Source organism: Vitis vinifera, chromosome 19 (genome assembly GCF_030704535.1).
Source record: "Vitis vinifera cultivar Pinot Noir 40024 chromosome 19, ASM3070453v1".
In the NCBI taxonomy this organism is placed as follows: domain Eukaryota; kingdom Viridiplantae; phylum Streptophyta; class Magnoliopsida; order Vitales; family Vitaceae; genus Vitis; species Vitis vinifera.
Window position 1 is genome coordinate 20,878,206 of NC_081823.1, and position 19,043 is coordinate 20,897,248.

General features: G+C 34.0%; 2 protein-coding genes and 1 long non-coding RNA gene across 3 annotated transcripts in view; all 3 read right to left on the bottom strand.

Moving 5' to 3' along the window:
• Positions 1–19,043, bottom strand: part of LOC100245600 (probable glutathione S-transferase) — a 42,135-nt gene that overhangs the window by 20,578 nt on the left and 2,514 nt on the right. The gene's annotated exons all lie outside the window — the stretch shown is intronic.
• On the bottom strand, positions 7,744–8,150 carry LOC109121840 (uncharacterized). The gene is made up of 2 exons (XR_002029104.2): positions 8,055–8,150; positions 7,744–7,956 (listed from the first exon to the last, which is right to left on the bottom strand). It is a non-coding gene; the product is annotated as an uncharacterized LOC109121840 (long non-coding RNA).
• LOC104877724 (uncharacterized) lies at positions 9,209–10,778 on the bottom strand. The gene is made up of 5 exons (XM_059735471.1): positions 10,410–10,778; positions 10,176–10,322; positions 9,957–10,082; positions 9,543–9,866; positions 9,209–9,352 (listed from the first exon to the last, which is right to left on the bottom strand). The coding sequence occupies exons 1-5, from the start codon at positions 10,776–10,778 to the stop codon at positions 9,209–9,211; spliced, it is 1,110 nt and encodes a 369-aa protein (XP_059591454.1).

Genomic DNA, 19,043 nt, shown 5'->3' on the forward strand with positions numbered 1-19,043 from the left:
TCGGAAGCCAACCCATTCTCGCGAAAAGCACATCGAAATGGAAATAACTGAGCTTTGCAAAAGCAATGTTCCTACCCGGGATTACGGTCCGATTCGCAAAGTGAAGATGAAATCGTTGGGCTAGGTCAGGGGTTGCGAACGTAGATCGATCAAAGGTGGCCTTCTTACGAACCTCCAGACTTGCTTCCACGGCCGGACGTTTACCGTTGGTGGTGCGTTTTGCTCCATCCAAGGTGTTGTGGGTGCTTTCGCTTGCTTGTTGTCGGTCGGAGGTCTTTTTGTTGGTCCCGCGCATCCTTGATACCACCGGGCTCTTCCCTTTTCGACCGGGTGAGGATGCTTCGACCGGTGCTCGTTTTGGGGGCATGAGTATTCAGATGGGCTTCAGGTATTGCGTGAGGATGAACAAGACTGAAGTGGAAGACGGACGGGTTCAGGTCTCGCGCGAGGATGAAGAAGAATGGAGTAGAAGACAAAGGGGTTGAGGGGTAGAACTGGTTTGAACATCGGTCGACCTTCGTGGAAAGACATCCAGTTTATGAAGTAATTAAATTTTAATTAACTTAATGTCTTACATTATATTTGCTACACTTTTAATGTAATAGTTTCCATATGAACTGATTAAACCTATAATGGATTAAATGAATAAATATTTTGATGTACCTTAAAGAAATTAATTGAAGTTAATTTCACAAAATTTATATTAAGGAAAATAAAATATGAGAACTTAAGTTAATTAAATCATATAAATTAACTAATCTTTTTGATAGGTACGATATAGTATAATGAACTCACTAAGATATAGTCACACCTATTAGATTAAAATTGTAATTAACTAACATATACTACCATAGGGGCATCAAAATTAATTATGGTTGTATGACAAAATGTTCGAATAAGTACGATATACCATGGTGAGTGAAATAAATTAATGAATCTGAATTTATTTAAAATTTCCATAAGTAGAATATCATAACTTATCTCATTTTACGTAATTAAGTGTAATTAACCTACCTTTCTCATGTCTACGATATATTATGAAGCATTAATTAAAAATAAATTACGTTAATTCATGGAAAAATATAGTGTAATGAACTCACTAAGATATAGTCAGACCTATTAGATTAAAATTGTAATTAACTAACATATACTACCATAGGGGCATTAAAATTAATTATGGTTGTATGAAAAATTGTTCGAATAAGTACGATATACCATGGTGAGTGACATAAATTAATGAATCTGAATTTATTTAAAATTTCCATAAGTAGAATATCATAACATATCTCATTTTACGTAATTAAGTCTGCTTAACTAACCTTTCTCATATATAGGATATATTAGGAAGCATGATTTAAAAAAAAAATACCGTTAATTGATGAAAAAATATAGTAAGTAGGAAACGGTATCAAAACATAGTTACAATAAATAGGCTAAACAATAGTAACAAATGTCAATATTATCAATTAAGTCCATATCTCCCCTTTATATTTTGTTAAGTTATACACATATCCATTTGCAATGGGTGTAAAAAATATCCACATTAGGCTGACTTTCCCAACTGATATAAATGTTATATTTAATGGTACCTAAAAAACTGATGCAAATATCCAAACTATCAACCACTAAGTGTACCATTGTGGTGGTAGGTTTTCAACATGTGGCAGCCTATTAAAAAATGTAATAACTCCAGCAACCAACCACATACATATCTTAGTATATATTTGGGGGAGTTTTAGTATTGTAAGAACCTTAGCATCTGAACGAGGTCTGCTATTTGTTGGAGAACAAGTCACAAAAAACATCCAGAAGACAAATCTTCAGGTCAAGCTGCATCACACTTGGACCTTCCATTTTAACGGTATGATCTTTAACTCAATAAAGAATAGGTAAACAAATCCATAATACATTTTTTAAGCTTAATGCCTTCATCTTTGAAATGGATGGGCGAATATTTCCAAAACCTAATAGTGATTTTTAAATGGTATGTATTGATGTTAAAGAGTTTGGATTTTGATTGTCTAAAGCACATTGTTAGTAATATGCATCAGTGATCTGTTGAACAGTTGAGATTAATTTAGTTAATATAAGTGAGTTAAGTTGGCTGTAAAAATCACAACATCATCAAAATTATAGGGTAATACATATTCAAATGACTTAAAAAGAGAGAATCAACCTTAAGAAATGTGTATTATTGACTCCCAATATGGGGTAAGTTTGGAATAAGTTTGGCGGTGTACCCAAAAGCTTCCGTGCTTTTAGATAGAATTATATAAAAGTCATTTTCCATGTTTTTAAAGAAAGTGGATGAGAGGTATTAATTATTGTGACTGGCAAACTCCTTGAAGATGGCAACTAAGATTAATGTTGGAAATTTTGTTAACATAGTATGCCTAAATAGGGCAACATTATAACGTTCTGATAAGGAATGAAGGCCTTAATGAAATCAACAACGAAAAGAAACAATTAGCTAATCGGTTTACATATTAAAACAGTGAAGACCGGATGAGGAATTTCCTCAACCGGTTGAGAAAATTCATCAACCGGTAGCAATTGGTTTAAAAAAACCTCAACCGGTTGAGCAAATGGGTATCAACCGGTTGATGTTTTTTTGACCAGTGGCAACCGGATGAGAAATTTTCTCAACCGGTTGAGGATATTCCTCATCCGGTATATACTGGTTAAAAAATCCACAACCGGTCGACCGGCGTAATACGCCCGGTCGCTAGATCTTCTCAACCGGTAGACACTGCCAAATTTTGTGAACACCACCAAAATGCATCCGGTCAATTTGTAGCTCAACCACATTATAATAGCTTAGAGCAAGGGAAGAGAGTAGATTCGGGTTACGAGGAAACAAACAAATGTACCGATTGTTTTTTTATGCTCATCAAGACCAACAACACCATCCGCTACCAAAAAAAAGTTGGACAATCTGAAATATTGTTATTGCACAAGGACCTCCAAAAGCACTACAACCTTAGCCTCAACAGCAGAACCATGTCTACGAAGTTGAACTTAACTATTACTTCACTTGGTTGTCTAAGGACAATTTAAATTATGGTGCGTTTCTGTATAGATGTCAGACGTGGATCATTGTCTAATGCCATCTTTTGAGGGTATTGGTGTCGCACTTGCATTTGTCATAAGTTATTTCCTCAACATAATGATTTTTAAGTGATATTTAATGATTTTAAAAAGTTTTGCTTATGATTGTGTATAGCAGAGTAGTATCAATTTTGCAACATATGACCTTTTAAATGGAAAATCATGGGAAAATTATCACGTGTGCAGTGTACACCGGTTCTATAATTTATCAAATTCTAAATTTTTTTCCAAAAATGAGAATAGATGACGTTGTCGAATTCGGTTTATCTTCAAGTATACAATCAATTGATTCAAAAGTGATATGATAATTTGTTAAAGTATTATTGGGGAATTTTTTTACCTTATTTATGTAATGTAGATTATGCAATCGGTGAAGGAGAAAACAATCAAGCGGGAGTTTGAAGTGAAAGAGGAGGACGTCATCAATGACAATGTATTTATCGGTGCCACTTACAACCTGGGTGGAAACGGTTTGAAACAGAAGGTGTTGAAGGGTATTTCAGATGAAGAAGTCTACAAATTGCAATTCGATCGCATAGATGAGGCTGAAACATTTTACAACATGTTAGCTAGAGTAGCCGGATTTAGTATTCGAAAAGATGATTTGAAGTGAGACAAGAATGGAGATATAATATCTCGAAAGTGGGTGTGTTCTAGAGAAGGACAGCGAGTGACAAAGTTTATTGAAAATGACAAGCGACATCGTGAGCCATGATCATTGACTAGGGTTGGATGTGAAGCTGCATTTCGTGTAGGCTTGAATAGGAAAGATGGAAAGTGGATTGTAAAGGAATTTATAGGAGATCATAATCATAATTTGGTCGATGCTATCAACACACAATTCCTTCGGTCTCATCGAACAATAAGTAATCCAGATAAGGCACAAGTTGATGTTTTGTGTAAAGTAGGTGTTAAAACCACACAAATTATGGACTATATGGTAAAACAATCAGGGGGACATGAGCACGTCGGTTTCACACAAAAAGATATATACAATCACGTTGATGCAATGCGTAGAAGTGAAATTAAAGACGGTGATGCAGAAGCGGCATTGGCTTATTTGTGTGGAAAGGCAGAAATGGATTCTTCATTTTTTTATAAATTCAACATTGATGAAGAAAGTCGACTAGCAAATTTGTTTTGGGCTGATTCAACTGCTCGAATGGATTATGCGTGTTTTGGAGATGTCCTAGCATTTGACACAACCTATAGGACAAATGCCTATAAAAAGCCTCTAATAGTGTTGGTCGGTGTTAATCATCACCATCAAACTGTTGTATTTGGTTGTGCGTTATTGATAGATGAAAGTATTAGGACATATGAATGGGTGTTGGAGACATTTCTTGATGCAATGATGAATAAGAAACCCATATCTGTAGTAACTGATGGGGATAAAGCTATGCGTAAGGCAATTAAAAAAGTATTACCCGATACGTGTCATCGATTGTGTTCATGGCATTTGCAACGAAATGCATTCACGAATGTGCATATTAAGGACTTCTCAAGCATATTTGCAAGGTGCATGTTCATGCGTGGGAATGAAGAAGAATTTGAAAAGGTTTGGCATGAAATGGTTGCAAATTTGGGACTTAATGAGAATCGTTGGGTGACCGAGATATATGGGAAACGTAAAAGATGGGCAGAGGCGTATTTACGTGGAAATTTCTTTGGAGGGATGAGAACCACACAAAGGTATGAGAGTATGAATGCATATCTAAATAGATTCTTAAAAATTCGTTTGCGACTCTATGAGTTTGTACAACAATTTGATAGAGCCATACTGAGAATACGGCAAAACGAGGCAAAGGCAGAGTTCGAGTCGAACAATTCTTCACCCGTGCTTTCAACCAAACTAGCCATACTTGAAAATCATGCTGCGACGGTATACACAAAAGAATCTTTCCTTAAATTTCGTGAGGAGATGAAAAATGCTGAGTTATTCTTTGTGGTTGGTGTTGTAAGTGATCATTCAATGCGGGCATACACATTATCTAAGTTTAGACGCCCGAACTTAAATTGGGAAGTACAATTTTGCCCGGATATTGTAACATTAAAATGCTCATACATGATGTTTGAGTCAATTGGCATCCCATGTTGCCACATGGTGGTGGTTATGAAGGTGGAGCATTTGGAAGAGATTCCTCAGTCATGTATTATGAAGAGGTGGACAAAGTTAGCAAAGGTGTATACAAGATCAATACCAGTGAATGAGACGAATAACAACATGGATCGGTTTGTACGATATGGTTCATTGAGTTCGATGTGCAACAAGCTCTCCTACTTTGTGTCAGATACGTCATCTTCATTTATAGAGGCCAAAAATGAAATACAAAATTTGACGGCGAGAATGGAGGAACTCTATAACTATAATTTGAAAGGGAAGAAAATAGCATCAGATGGAGCGATAGGTACTAACCAAGTTCGTGATCCAAATATTGTGAAGACTAAAGGGAATCCAGGCAAAGTGGCAATGAATGTTCAAAAGGGAAGACGATGCGGTTGTTGTAAAAGAGTGGGTCACACAATTCGAAAGTGTCCAGAAGCTACAATCCCTCAAAATGCTCAGCCGGGTTATATGGTATGTCATATTCAATAAAAATTGCCCCTAAGATTAATTTTTGTAGGTGTACTAACATAAATGACTAACATAATTGTTTTGATGGCATTATGAGTACGTAGGAGGAAACTAATTTGTCTTCCCAATGTGACATTCAAAGGGAAATGATGCCTTCAACAAATTCATCAATTGACATTTTTGCAACCTTACATGTATGTACAATAGGCTTGTTATATAATTTCCAAACATTGATAACATATAATTCAATAATAATTGACAACACTTAATTATTGAAACATGCAGGGAATGTTAAGGGAGCAGTTGCCGAATGACCCATCTGACATGTACATAGATTGGGTTGAACTTAATAATGTAAGATCGGGAATGAAGAAACACTTTTGACATGAATTTCAGCTATGCATTATTTAATGATTAGGTTTAATTAATTGGAATGGAATTGGATAGCTGAAAAAAACAATGAAATGTGCATGTGCAAATAGCAGGATTTCAGCAACATGAACAAAGTATGTCAACACCATGTGAAGGTGGGGATCCAAACAAATATCCAAATGAAAAGGATATGCAACCTTTTTTTTATTCCTTAGCGGAGTAAGGGATGGTAGGTATTAAATCAGTATTTATATTAGTTGACATTATCACTTCCACTAATGTGTACTTTTAACTTAACTATTTAATGAAAAGTTTGAATTTTGATCAAGAGTCAAGTTGATTGATAGAATGCAATATCCTCTACATTTATAATTTAATTGATAACAAGGGATAAAATGATTGGTAAATGGAGAAACCGATTCATTTATATCATGTCGAAAAAAACGGTTAATTATGCGGATTTAATTAAATTCAATTGTGGTTAAAGTTTGACAATTAGGTGGTTATGAGTTAACTATAGGAAAGTAATCAATATGATGTAATTCACATGAAATAGGTAAATTTAGTGATTTTACTCAAAATGGGTAAATCGTAGTTAGGTAAATTGTAATGCCAGTTTCCATCAATTTCAAACCTTATAATTGAACTTAATGGTACATTGTCGAATGTTTCCATAGTGAAAAGTTATTGGTACAACTCATATCATACCCTTTTTGTGCACAATAGCATTGCAGGAGGCAACCGGTTGAGGAATTTCCTCAACCGGTTGAGGCATTATAGACCAGTGGCTACCGGATGAGGATTTTCCTCAACCGGTTGAGAAAATTCCTCAACCGGTTGAGAAAATTCCTCAACCGGTAGCTACTGGTTAAACAAATCCTCAACCGATTGAGGAATTTCCTAAACCGGTTGAGCAAATGGCCATCAATCGGTTGAGGATTTTTTTGACCAGTGGCTACCGGTTGAGAAAACTTCTCAACCGGCCAAGGAAATTCCTCATCCGGTAGCCACTGGTCAAAAATGGCTCAACCAGTTGCTCAACCGGTTGTGCCAAGTCGGTCGACCGGTTCTAGAAGTGATCGACCGGTTGATGTTGGTTAAAAATATACGCAACCGGTTGAGCAAATTCCTCAACCGGTTGATGCCCATCTTCACCCGGTTGCCACTGGTTAAAAAACCATGAACCGATTGAGCAAATTCCTCAACCAATTTGCTATATTTCTCAACCGGTTCCCACTGGTCAAATCATTCGTCAACCGGTTGAGACAATTTCTTCATCGATCAACCACTTTCCACAACTGAAAATATGAGGAATGTTCTCAACCGGTACGAATAATGCGTATGCCTATGAAAAGTGGACATAGATAAATCGTTGGACTGGTTCTTACCGGCTGAACGACATTCGTCAACCAGTGTAGTAATGTACTAACTATATATTGTTAGCATAGATAAATGAATATTTACAGATCTGATTAGGTTAAAGATCGTACAAAATCACACATGTCGAACATGAATGATACCAATATATTACAATTTCATTTTGACGACCATATTGAAAGAAGAGTATTTGGATATTGAAATAAAATGGACTTAATCATTAATAATGTATGGTCATCGAAGCTCACAACTTCCCAATAAACATGACGATATGTGGATATGGAAATGATAAATATTTGAAAAATAACAAATATCATAATAATAATTTTTTCATTGCTCGTGTCGACGTCTTTGTACAAACAATAGCCACAATGGTTTGTTTTTCTCTATTTCCCTCGTGTAAAACTAAATCACATGCTATTTCTCGACGTATTTTCATAGAATTACAAAAGTCGGAGCTCGTCATCGGATCACCATTTTTGAATCTCTGCATATGTCTAATGACATGCACTCCACAGTCCCACCTAAGAAAGAGAAAAGAAAAGCAAAACAACTTATTCAATGCTTGTCTAATTATACCTCAGGAAAAGAATAGTAATGTGAGTTATGTATTCATACTAACCCATTCTCTTGGGTCGGAATCGAAGGAGCCCAATCAATGGAGAATTGGAAGACATCTTTCCCTATGTCATACAATTTGAAGAACGTTTGACAAAATTCAACCTAATTTATTATGAAAGTGTTAATAAATATGGAAGAGGAAAAAATAGAATAGAAGAAAAATATAAACATGAAAGCATACCACTGTTTTGACACTCTAAAACCGGAACTTGTCTCAATTCTTCGATCGTAATGAGTCCAAAATTTGGGTATAAGAGTTTTTGAAGTCAATGACGCACAGATACCAATGACCAGGGCATTCGTCATGCATTGGAATAAATAGCTGTAAAGTTAGAAAAACAATATATATGAGTTGGGGCAAAAAAAATCTACTATATTATAGGTGAAAACAATATCTATTCTAAATTTCATATATGCAATTAAACATTAGAAATAATTACTAACCTTCTCGCAATCATCCAATTCACTAATGTGCTTACTCACGATGGATGTTTTTCTATCGAAAACAGGATGAGGACTCCCGCACAAAATCATTTGCTAATAAGAAAACATAATACGAACATTACTATATTGTACTTAATATGTAAGTAAACAACAAGAGAAATATGAGCTTACTGAAAATGTCGTGGGAAGATAGCATCTTATACTTCGTATGCCTATGAATTGTCTTTCAAAATAATTTAGCTTTGAGGCTTCTAAATTTATTACCTATTGTTGAACAATAACTTCAATAAATTTATTTAACTAATATAGGATGCATTTGATATAAATGAAGTAGGTACTTACAACATCCATCAAATTTTGTCTAGGACGTAAGCATGCAAAATCTCCACGAACTCCATGTTCATGACCAAAGTCAACAAGAAGCTCACTAAAATAATAATATGTTCAAACAAACTTCAGTAAATTGGAAGCATATGAAGGCTAAAATTGTAACAACACATCTATGAATGTTCTAGACGCGACAAACCTTTTTGACAACGCTTTATTGAAAACATAATCAGCGACAAGAGATTGAAGTACATTGAATGATTGAATATCCACCACGTCTTCACGAATGGACATGGGGATTGACTAATTCGAATACAAGACATAATTATTAACTATATATGTTAAGTATCAAAAAATAAGAACAATGATATTAAACTATTTGTATTATACCTCTGATGCGTCACGTTTTACCATCTTCCTTGATTTCTGTACAAACGGGGAGACCTTGAATTTACTTGGTTTCCTCTCCCTTGATGAACGTGTTTTCATGACATGATTAGGATAACCACATAGTGCTCGTAATGGTTCCTAATATGGAAAATGTCAGTAATATACATCTATTTACTATGTAATGGTTAAGTAGTTGTAAAGAAAATAATTTTTTCTTTTATATGATACATACCTTTCCATAATCTCTTCTACTCCTTTTGATTGGAAGTGGTAAAAAATTTTCATTTTCGTCTGGAATGATATGCACTTCAATTGATGTAGCACATGCATCTTCATTCTTTTCATTCAAGTCCTCGGTGCATAACTTCTCATTTGACGAAGTGTGAAGATAATGTTCATTCACATTCATATTGTTCGTATCTTCCAAACTTCTCTCGCATGAGAGCATGTCATTCTTCGTTCCTTCCTCGTGCATTCTCAAAGGTTTTCCGCTTGACCTAAGGAAGAGACCTTTCACTGTAGTATAATTCTCCTCAAATTTAGCCAAAATTTGATCACAACTACTACTACTTGCACCATAAGCCATATCAAGTAGATGTGTCTTTAATTGTTGAAAGGTTTTATCCATCTCCATTAAGTTCCCACCATCAACCTAGTGATATATACGAACGTGATTAATAACATCATAATACAAAGGTTCAATGCTAATATAGATAGTCACGATATATTGTAAAACACTTACTCGTTTAATAACATCTTTGTTTAGATTGGATACAAATTTCTCATCGTCCTCATTCTCACTCGCCATTGTCGTTGCATTTCCATCAACGCAATCCCTTATCTCATTTTCTATCACCCATATTTTGAGCTACAATGTATTCATCAAAATATAATACATATCATATTTTAAATCACTAAAAACTTAAATCAATAGTAAACGACTTTCAAAACTATAACTTACATTCTCATTTGCATATCCACCAAGTTTTTTCAATCTTCGTTTCCTGTCCAATACTTCATCATCTCCCCAAGCAGTAATCCGAGGAGAAGGTCGAGTATATAGCGGTAGGAATTTCTCTTCAAACGATATATGCTCGTGGTAGAATAACTACGAGTATATTTGACATAGATATATAGTTAGTTCATAAATTATATTAAAACAAAATCGTATTTCACTATGATGTAAATTAATTACCATTAAAAACAATAAGCAACCGCAAACCCCACTTTGTTGTTTCTTCTTAAACTCTTCAATCCCGTGCACAAGATAGGACAACACAAATTCTGCCCAATTCATCTTCTTTATTGAATCGATGTCTTCCACAAGATGTAAGAAAGAGCGATTCACAAAAAGCTTCATTGTTGGGCACAATAATGCACCCAACACAAATAATACAAAACGAACTTTAAAATCGTTTCCACCCTCTTTATCCTCCCTAATTTGATTTTCTAACATCACTAATGGCAATCGCCCTTTTTTATCACAATATTTTTTACATAAATCATTCTTATGACCAACATCTTTGTTCATGCCAATCTTGAACCCTCTTGCCCTCAATCCCATAATAAATTGAACATCAATGGGGGATAATTTGATACAAGTATTATACACCTGTAACATATAAGTGTTCGGATTAAAACTATTTATCAACCAAAGACATAACCCATGATCAATTTTCCTACATTGAAGTTGCAAGAGGCTACCAAATCCTATTTCTTCTATGGCTGCCTTTTGCTTTGGTTCTAAATTTTCAATCACTCTAATAACTCGCTCGGGGGAGCATCAAGTCTGAAGATATAACTGAAAAGATACACAAACATCAAACATGTTTACATTAATATAATTTCCAACAAATACATAAGTAAAGAAATTAAATATTCATTACAAATAAAAATTACCTTTGGAACCACACCCTTTTGAAGTGAATATTGTTTTGATCTTTCTTTGGACTTTGCCATGAAATTTTCTTTTTCTACTTTTGAAAGTGCATTCCACTTCTTGCCTAATTTTTTCCTCAACTACAGTAATTGGTCACATAATTTAAATTCTAATTTTAAAATGTAATTATATTAGACGTAGCAAAATTACTCCTTACATCATCATTTATCTTCACTCCTTTGTCCTTCTTTTTCATCATGGCTAATTGATCGTTACTACAAAACAATTTCAAACAAATTTAACAATAACAACCACAAAAAATAAATTAAAAAACATATTATTTTACATATTTCTATTTTCCCTTACTAGTAATGTATCCAAGCGCCGATAGGCCTCTTTGGATTTCTAACAACTTCAAGACCATCGCATTCGCTCTAAAAATTAAATCAAAGCATTTAAGTCAATTTTTATAATATGATTTCAAATATAATAAATCAAACATACTTTCACCACCACATTATCTCAACATAAGTTTTTTTTCACATTTCAATAAATTTTATTTTTATATCTTACTACAACCAACCAAATGCCAATTAAAATACAAATACCATTACAACTACAACATCCTCCCTAAATATCTTTACATTTAAAATGATGACAAAATTAACATACAAATTTTTTTCAATGTTCAATAATCTAACCACACTCTTTTTCTATAATGTAATCAATCCATAAATCTAACAAAAAACATGAAATATAATGGACACAATATTGTAAAACACATAATTACTACTCACATTTTTTTCCCTTTATATAGAACTCACCAAATAATTAGGATACAAGCGCCTTTTGAGTGACAAACAATTGTGTCCTTCTCAGCTTTCTTTTCCTTAGTACTACACGTCCTCTTCTTCTTCTTCCAGCTACGTCTTCAATTCGGGTTTTTAAACCATTAAATTTAGAACCTGAAAACACCCCCTTACACCTCTTAAACAAAATATAAAATATGAAGAAAACACAAGGGTTATGAAGATTCCACTAAAATTCTCCGTGTAAAAGAACAGAAATTCTCCGTGTGACAAAATGCAGGGGTAGGGGGGAGAGAAAGCAAAAATTCAGAAAATTTACATAAAATCTTCGAGAAGAAAAATCTAGCAGAAAAAATAGCTGACCTGGACATCGGGAGAAATGAAGTCTAAGACTCGGATCTTGGCACCGACCTCGCCCACAATCCTGAGCTCGCGGTCCTTGAGGGAGACTTCTTTGATGAGGTCAAGACGTCGACTTGGAGGAGGTTGGCCCGGTTCACGGCGATGGTGGTCTCCACCCACCTGTGAAGACGTCTTTGATCCCGGCTGACGGCGAAGGTGGTCTCCACCTAGCTGTGGAGACGTCTTTGATAAGGTCTGCGATGTCGGCCTCGAAGAGGTTGGCCCGGTTGAAGCCGACCGTGGTCTTCACCCAGCTGTGGACAATCAGTGGAGAGAAAAACGGGAAAAGGGAGAGAAAACAAAGATGACAGCGGGAAATGGGTAAGCTATGGAGGAAGTCGGCAAACAAAGATGAGGAAGTCGGCAAACAAAGATGAGACCGGGAAATGGGTGAGCTGAGGAAGTCGGCTATGGAGGATGCGCGAGACACCCAGCTATGGAGGGGCGGGAAACGGGTGAGCTGAGGAAGTTGGCTTATGGAGGATGCGTGAGATGGAGGGGAAGAGAGCAAGAGAGCAAATTAGGGGGGAAAAAGGGGAAAAGGATGCCGAATGGGGGAGAGAACGGGAGGGGAAGGTACCCGGGAGAATTTTTTTTGAATTTTTTTTTTCTTTTTCATTTTGGATGGCTGAGATTTAATCATTTTCATCCAATGGATGATAAAAAATGGAGGCATGGTACCGAAGGAGGTATTGTAGACTTTTCCTATTTTTTATTTTACATTTTTGTTAGGAGAACTCTCGCTCTGAGAGCAATAACATATGAGAAAAAAACACACACTTTCAAATGTGAAAGATATGTCAACTTTGTTTTTGCAAAAATTTTCACTATCATAAAAAAAATAATAAAAAATACGGGGTGATCTCACCTCTTACATATCTCCTCCATCGTAAAACCAGAATCATTAAATATGGTTCTAGTTTCACTATGGTTCTAGCTTTATGGTTTGATTAAAATTTATAATTTTTTGTTTATATTAAAATAAAATAGATATATATTTTTTCATAAAAAATTATATTAAATATTTTATATTAATTTTCTTTTAATTTAAAAATATTTTTATAGTTCTTTTCTTTTAAACAGGGATTGAAAAATCGGGAAATATCGTCGATATTTCGGAGAAATATTGGATATTAGTCGTCCTCGAAACGATCCCCGAGAATATCGCCAAAAAATCGATAAAATCACCGATATATTGGCGAAATATCGGTGCTTCACCGATAAATCGGAGATAAATCGCAAGTGGAGGCACGCGCGGAGAAGCCAGAGGACAACCCCAAAAAATCGGCGATTTTATCGATATAGCTCCGATTATTTGAAAAAATCGACGATATTTTGCCGAGAAAATCGGGATTAATCGCTGATTATTTGAGAAAATCAGGATTAATCACCGATTATTTGAAAAAATCGGCGATTTTTTGCAACTTTAAGGAATTTGATCCGACGGGCATATTTGAATTTTTGAGGATTTGATGGCCCAGATTTCACCCGTGTATTTGTAAAGGCTTCCAACGGTCAGATTTGTGATCCAATGGTGGAAAATCAATCTTCACTTTATCCAAGGGCTATGAAGTGTTTCCAATGGTTATATGAGTATCTAATGGTGAAATTTTAACCAAATTTTGATCAAACGGTTAAAATTAATTTATAACGGCTATTTGACCATCCAACGACTATTTTGACCAAAAAAATTCCTATAAATACCCACATTCCATTGCATTTCATACATCAAAATTCTTATATGATCTAGCAAAATTTTAAAATTTTGAAAATTTGGTGGTGAAGGGGATTAACTCCAAGTCAAGGCTAATTAAGGTATGTCTTACCTTTCATAAAATTTATTTTTATTATGCATAATTCAATTTTATTTGTTATATATAGTTTAATTGATATTATCTAATTTGAAATTTTGTCATTTTAACATTAAATTTCATATGGAATGGAAATTGATTTGACATATATGCATATTTAGTTTCATATGGAAATTTAATTCATGCATAATTCAATTTTAATAATGATTCTTATCAAATTCATGAATATGCAATTTTAATTTAATTCAATTTAAATTTAATTCATATGGAAATGTAATTGTAATGTTTATCTATTTCATATATGCATAATTCAATTTTAATTTTAATTTTTATTAGTAATGATTCTTATCAATTTCATGAATATGCAAATTTAATTTAATTTAATTTAAATTTAATTCATATTGAAATTTTATTGTAATGTTTATCTATTTCATATATGCATAATTCAATTTTTATTAGTTCTTATCAATTTCATGAATATTAAATTTCTTACATGTTTTATCTTTAATAATTTTAAATTTGATATTAGTTTCATAATTCAATTTCAGAAAATGGCTAGTGAAAGTGGTAACAACGAGATCCTTGTTGGAAATATTGTACACCTATGGAAGGAAACAAAAATGGAACAGTATGCAATTACTGTGGGTTGGCAATAAAGAGTGGTGGGATTACTCGTTTTAAATTTCACCTATCACATACAGACCCTATTTCAAATACAAAAAAGTGTCCTAACGTGCCTCTAGAAGTGAAACAAGAAATAAGATGACTTCTAGAACAAAAAAAAAAAAAGGCAAAAGCGAAGAAAGCTGCAGATATAGAAGAGATTCGATCTGAACTGCGAGACACAATGGGAAGAAGACATAGACATGTAACTGATGAGGACGATGAGGAGAACCTTGGTGGTGATGATGATGATGGAGATGATGATGTGTATATGTATCCGGCTGACATGCACCCTGATGAGCGGCATGCTTATAGAGAGGCAGTTTGAGCATCAAAAGCTGCTGAATGGAATTGACAACATGCAAGAAGAACATTTTGTAAAAGGCAAAAGGAAAACATGTATAATATTAATTTGAATTATTACTGTTTCTTATCAACTTTATCAATAATATTAAATTAACATATATGTTTAATTTTAATAATTATAATAGGTGAGTCTTCACATCTAACCAATCCAACAACAAGGCAAATGCGAAAATCGCAAAGTGTTCGATATTCAGATCCATCACTGCCTGATGCACCCTCATTGTACAAATCTTCAGCAGTAAGACAGAAAAATATGAAAAATCTTTTCAAAGGTGGTGCCATTAAGGAAACCATGGGACGTTTGATCGGTAAGTTCTTCATATATGAGAGTGTTCCGCCCAATAAAGCAAACTCTCACAACTTCAAGAACATGATTGTTGGTGCACAACAAGCAGGTAATTACTATAATTTTAAAAGTTGTATTCATTTTAACAATATCATTACTATTTATATAGTATGATTGCCACAAATGTTCTTATATGCTTTAATTATATATGGATGGTAGGTATGGGTATAGAACCACCATCTCCTTATGAAATCAAACACAAGTATTTGGATATGGAGTACAAAGACAAGGAAGCTTATGTCAATATTCAAAGAGAAAAGTAGAAGACTTATGGATGCACGATTATGTGCGACGGATGGACTGGGCCTACGAAATTAAGCATAATTAATTTCATGGTATATTCAAAAGGTAGCACAATCTTCCTCAAATCTATTGATGCATCAAATAATATAAAGGACAACAAATACATATATGGTTTGTTGAAGGATGTGATCAAGGAAGTTGGGAAACAAAATGTGGTACAAATAGTTACAGATAATGGGTCGGCATTCGTGAAGGCGGGGAAGTTGTTAATGAAGAAATACAATCTTTATTGGACTCCGTGTGCAACACATTGCATCGACTTAATGTTCGAAGACATCGATAAAAGGACGAGTGTTGCAGATGTGATTACAAAGGCTTGAAAGATAACCGACTTCATTTATAACCATAGTTGGTTGCTTGTGCAGATGCGGAAGGTGTGTGGTGGAGACATAGTTCGTCCTAGAGCAACAAGATTTGCAACCAATTATATGGCCCTCAACAGTCTTTTGAAAAAGAAAGCAAACTTGAAGAAAGTGTTTATCAGTGATGAATGGGCACAACACAACTTAAGTAGCACATTAATCGGTAAAGAAGTTGAATCACTTATGTTTGACCATGCGTACTGGGAAAGAGTGGGAGAGCTAGTGTCAATATATGAGGGTTCTTCGCATTGTCGATTCAGAAGTTGTTCCTACAATGTCATTTGTGTACAAATTGATTCGAGTTATGAAAGAGAACCTCATTCGACTTAATGCTAAAGAATGAATATTAGAAATAATTGCAGATCGTTGGGATAGAACTCTTAAACATCCTCTTCATGCAGTAGGTAAGTATTATTCATCTTCGAAAGTTATTGGTATTTAATATGTGTCTTTCATAACATTCTAATTTTACATTTCTACTTTGCTATTCTAGCATTCTTTCTTAATCCAAGATTTCAATATAAACGTGGAGTTGGTACTGATCCTGATCTACCTCAAGCTGTTCATGAAGTCTTTACGAAATTAGATCCTACATCAGAAGGTCTTAGTCAATTTGGAAATGAGGTAAATTATTAGAGTTATAATATAAATTAAATAATTGAATTTCATTTACTCAACTTTTTCATTTTCAATTATTTAATATGTAGATTATACTATTCTGAGATGCAAAAAGAGGATTTGGTGATCGAGCAGCGATTGCTTTGAGGTCAGAAATGGTTCCCGGTGAGTATTATTTGTGAATTAATAATTCATTTCATTAGCATATTATTGTAGCTTTCCAATATAAGTATTGATATCATTTATTTGGTTGTAGCTGAATGGTGGTTCATGTATGGAAATCACACTCCTACATTAAGAAGGTTGACCATTAAGGTTTTATCGCAAACTGCATCATCTTCAACTTGTGAAAGAAATTGGAGCATGTTTGCCTTAATTCATACAAAACAAAGAAATCGGCTTGCTTACCCGATGCTCTAATAATTAGTTTTTTTTTTATTATAACATGAAACTAAAGATATGTGACATGGAAGCAGAACATGACAAAGTTGCAGAGAAAGATTACCTCGATTTACTTGACATTGCAACTGAGGTTGGTGAAGAAGAAGATAACCAATTGTTTCAATGGGTTAGACTTCTTCATTTAGATGATGAAGATGGAAATCCCGACCCACGAATTGTCGCACATGTTTGAGAAGCAAGTGTTGATGTTGATCGGGTGTTATCCGAAGAAGTTCATACTGATAGTTTTAGCCAAGACACGAGAGATTCATTTCGACAAGGAATTTCTTAGCCGACAGTCACTTCTTGACCTTCTTTTGACTCCATGAGTGTTGAACATAATAGTAGACATAGTCTACTGGTACTTCCGCTTCCGGTTATGATGGTTCAAGAGGAGAGAGGACCAATGATGGTAGCGACCTTGGAAATGATGAAGGGGATGTTAGACAACAACAACGAAGTGGATAACCATCGACATTTACTTGTGAAGATTATTTCACACATTGTACTCAAGATGAAGACCACAACTCTAGAAGAGCCGGTTCAGGTGTTGGAGCCATTGGAAAGCCATATAGAAGAAGACAACGAAGGATGATGCCATACAACGAGGACTCATTGTCGGCCAGTTTTGAGTCGATGAGTGTAGAGACTCAATTCAGTGATTCATCAAACGAAGCCAACATTTATGCCCCTTATGCAATGAGTTATGGTCAGCTTCCTCAAAATGTTTCAAGTTCCGCTGATGAAGAGTATGAAAGGTATAACTATCCTTCTTCCACACAAATGCCATACTATCTTCCACATCAGCTACAACAACAAGGATTTCAAACGAGCATATGGGAAAACCTTGGATTTCCCATCCATGGACAGGTTGTCGATAGGACACAAGAAATTTATGCATGACATGTTCATACATACAATCAATACTATCGAAACTCCATGTCCTGGTATAAATATTGTCTTCAACAAGATGGACTCCCTTCATCTAACAATAACAATATGATGGAACCACATCGATCTTCATTTTGGTATTAAGGACCATTGCAATGTCATATGTATTATGTTTATGTGTAAATTGTTTTCATTTAATAAAATCAAATATTTCTTAACTCAATTCTAACTTTCTAAGTGTACAATTCCAAATTTCATATTTTCTATTCTTAAAATCCAAGTATTGTAAACTGTTTACCGATATTTTTTTCTTTGACCATATTTATGTTAATTACACTTATAAAATAACTTTAACATGTATATTCTTGCTTATTTTATCATTCTTTGGATTTTTCTAAGCATTCCCATCAATTTTGGATAATTTTTGTCTCACCGATATTTGATGAAAAATATCCATCGATATTTCTCCGATATTTCTGATATATCCATAAAATCCAAGTATCGATATATCCATATTTACTGATATTTCAATCCTTACTTTTAAAAGATAAAGACAAAGATTAAGATTCTATTTGGTAATTATTTTCGAAAATAATTTTCTATTTTAAAAAAAAACAAACAAGAAAACAAATGTAACAATTAAAAAACAAAAAATAGTTTTTGATTTTAAAAACAAAAATATGGTATTTTCTGAAAATATATTTTAGTGGTCTTCAATTGGTTTTTTATGACTACTTAAAAAGTAAGCATACAAACATGAAGAGTGATTAAAAATAAAACATTACATATAAAATTTATTATTAAAATATATTTTAAAATATAGAAAACAACTTAAAAATATTGTAGGTTTCAAAACAAATTTTTGGTTTACAAAATATCAAAAAACAAATTTCAAAAACTATTTTTAAAAATTATTTTTTAGAATTGTTTTAAAAATA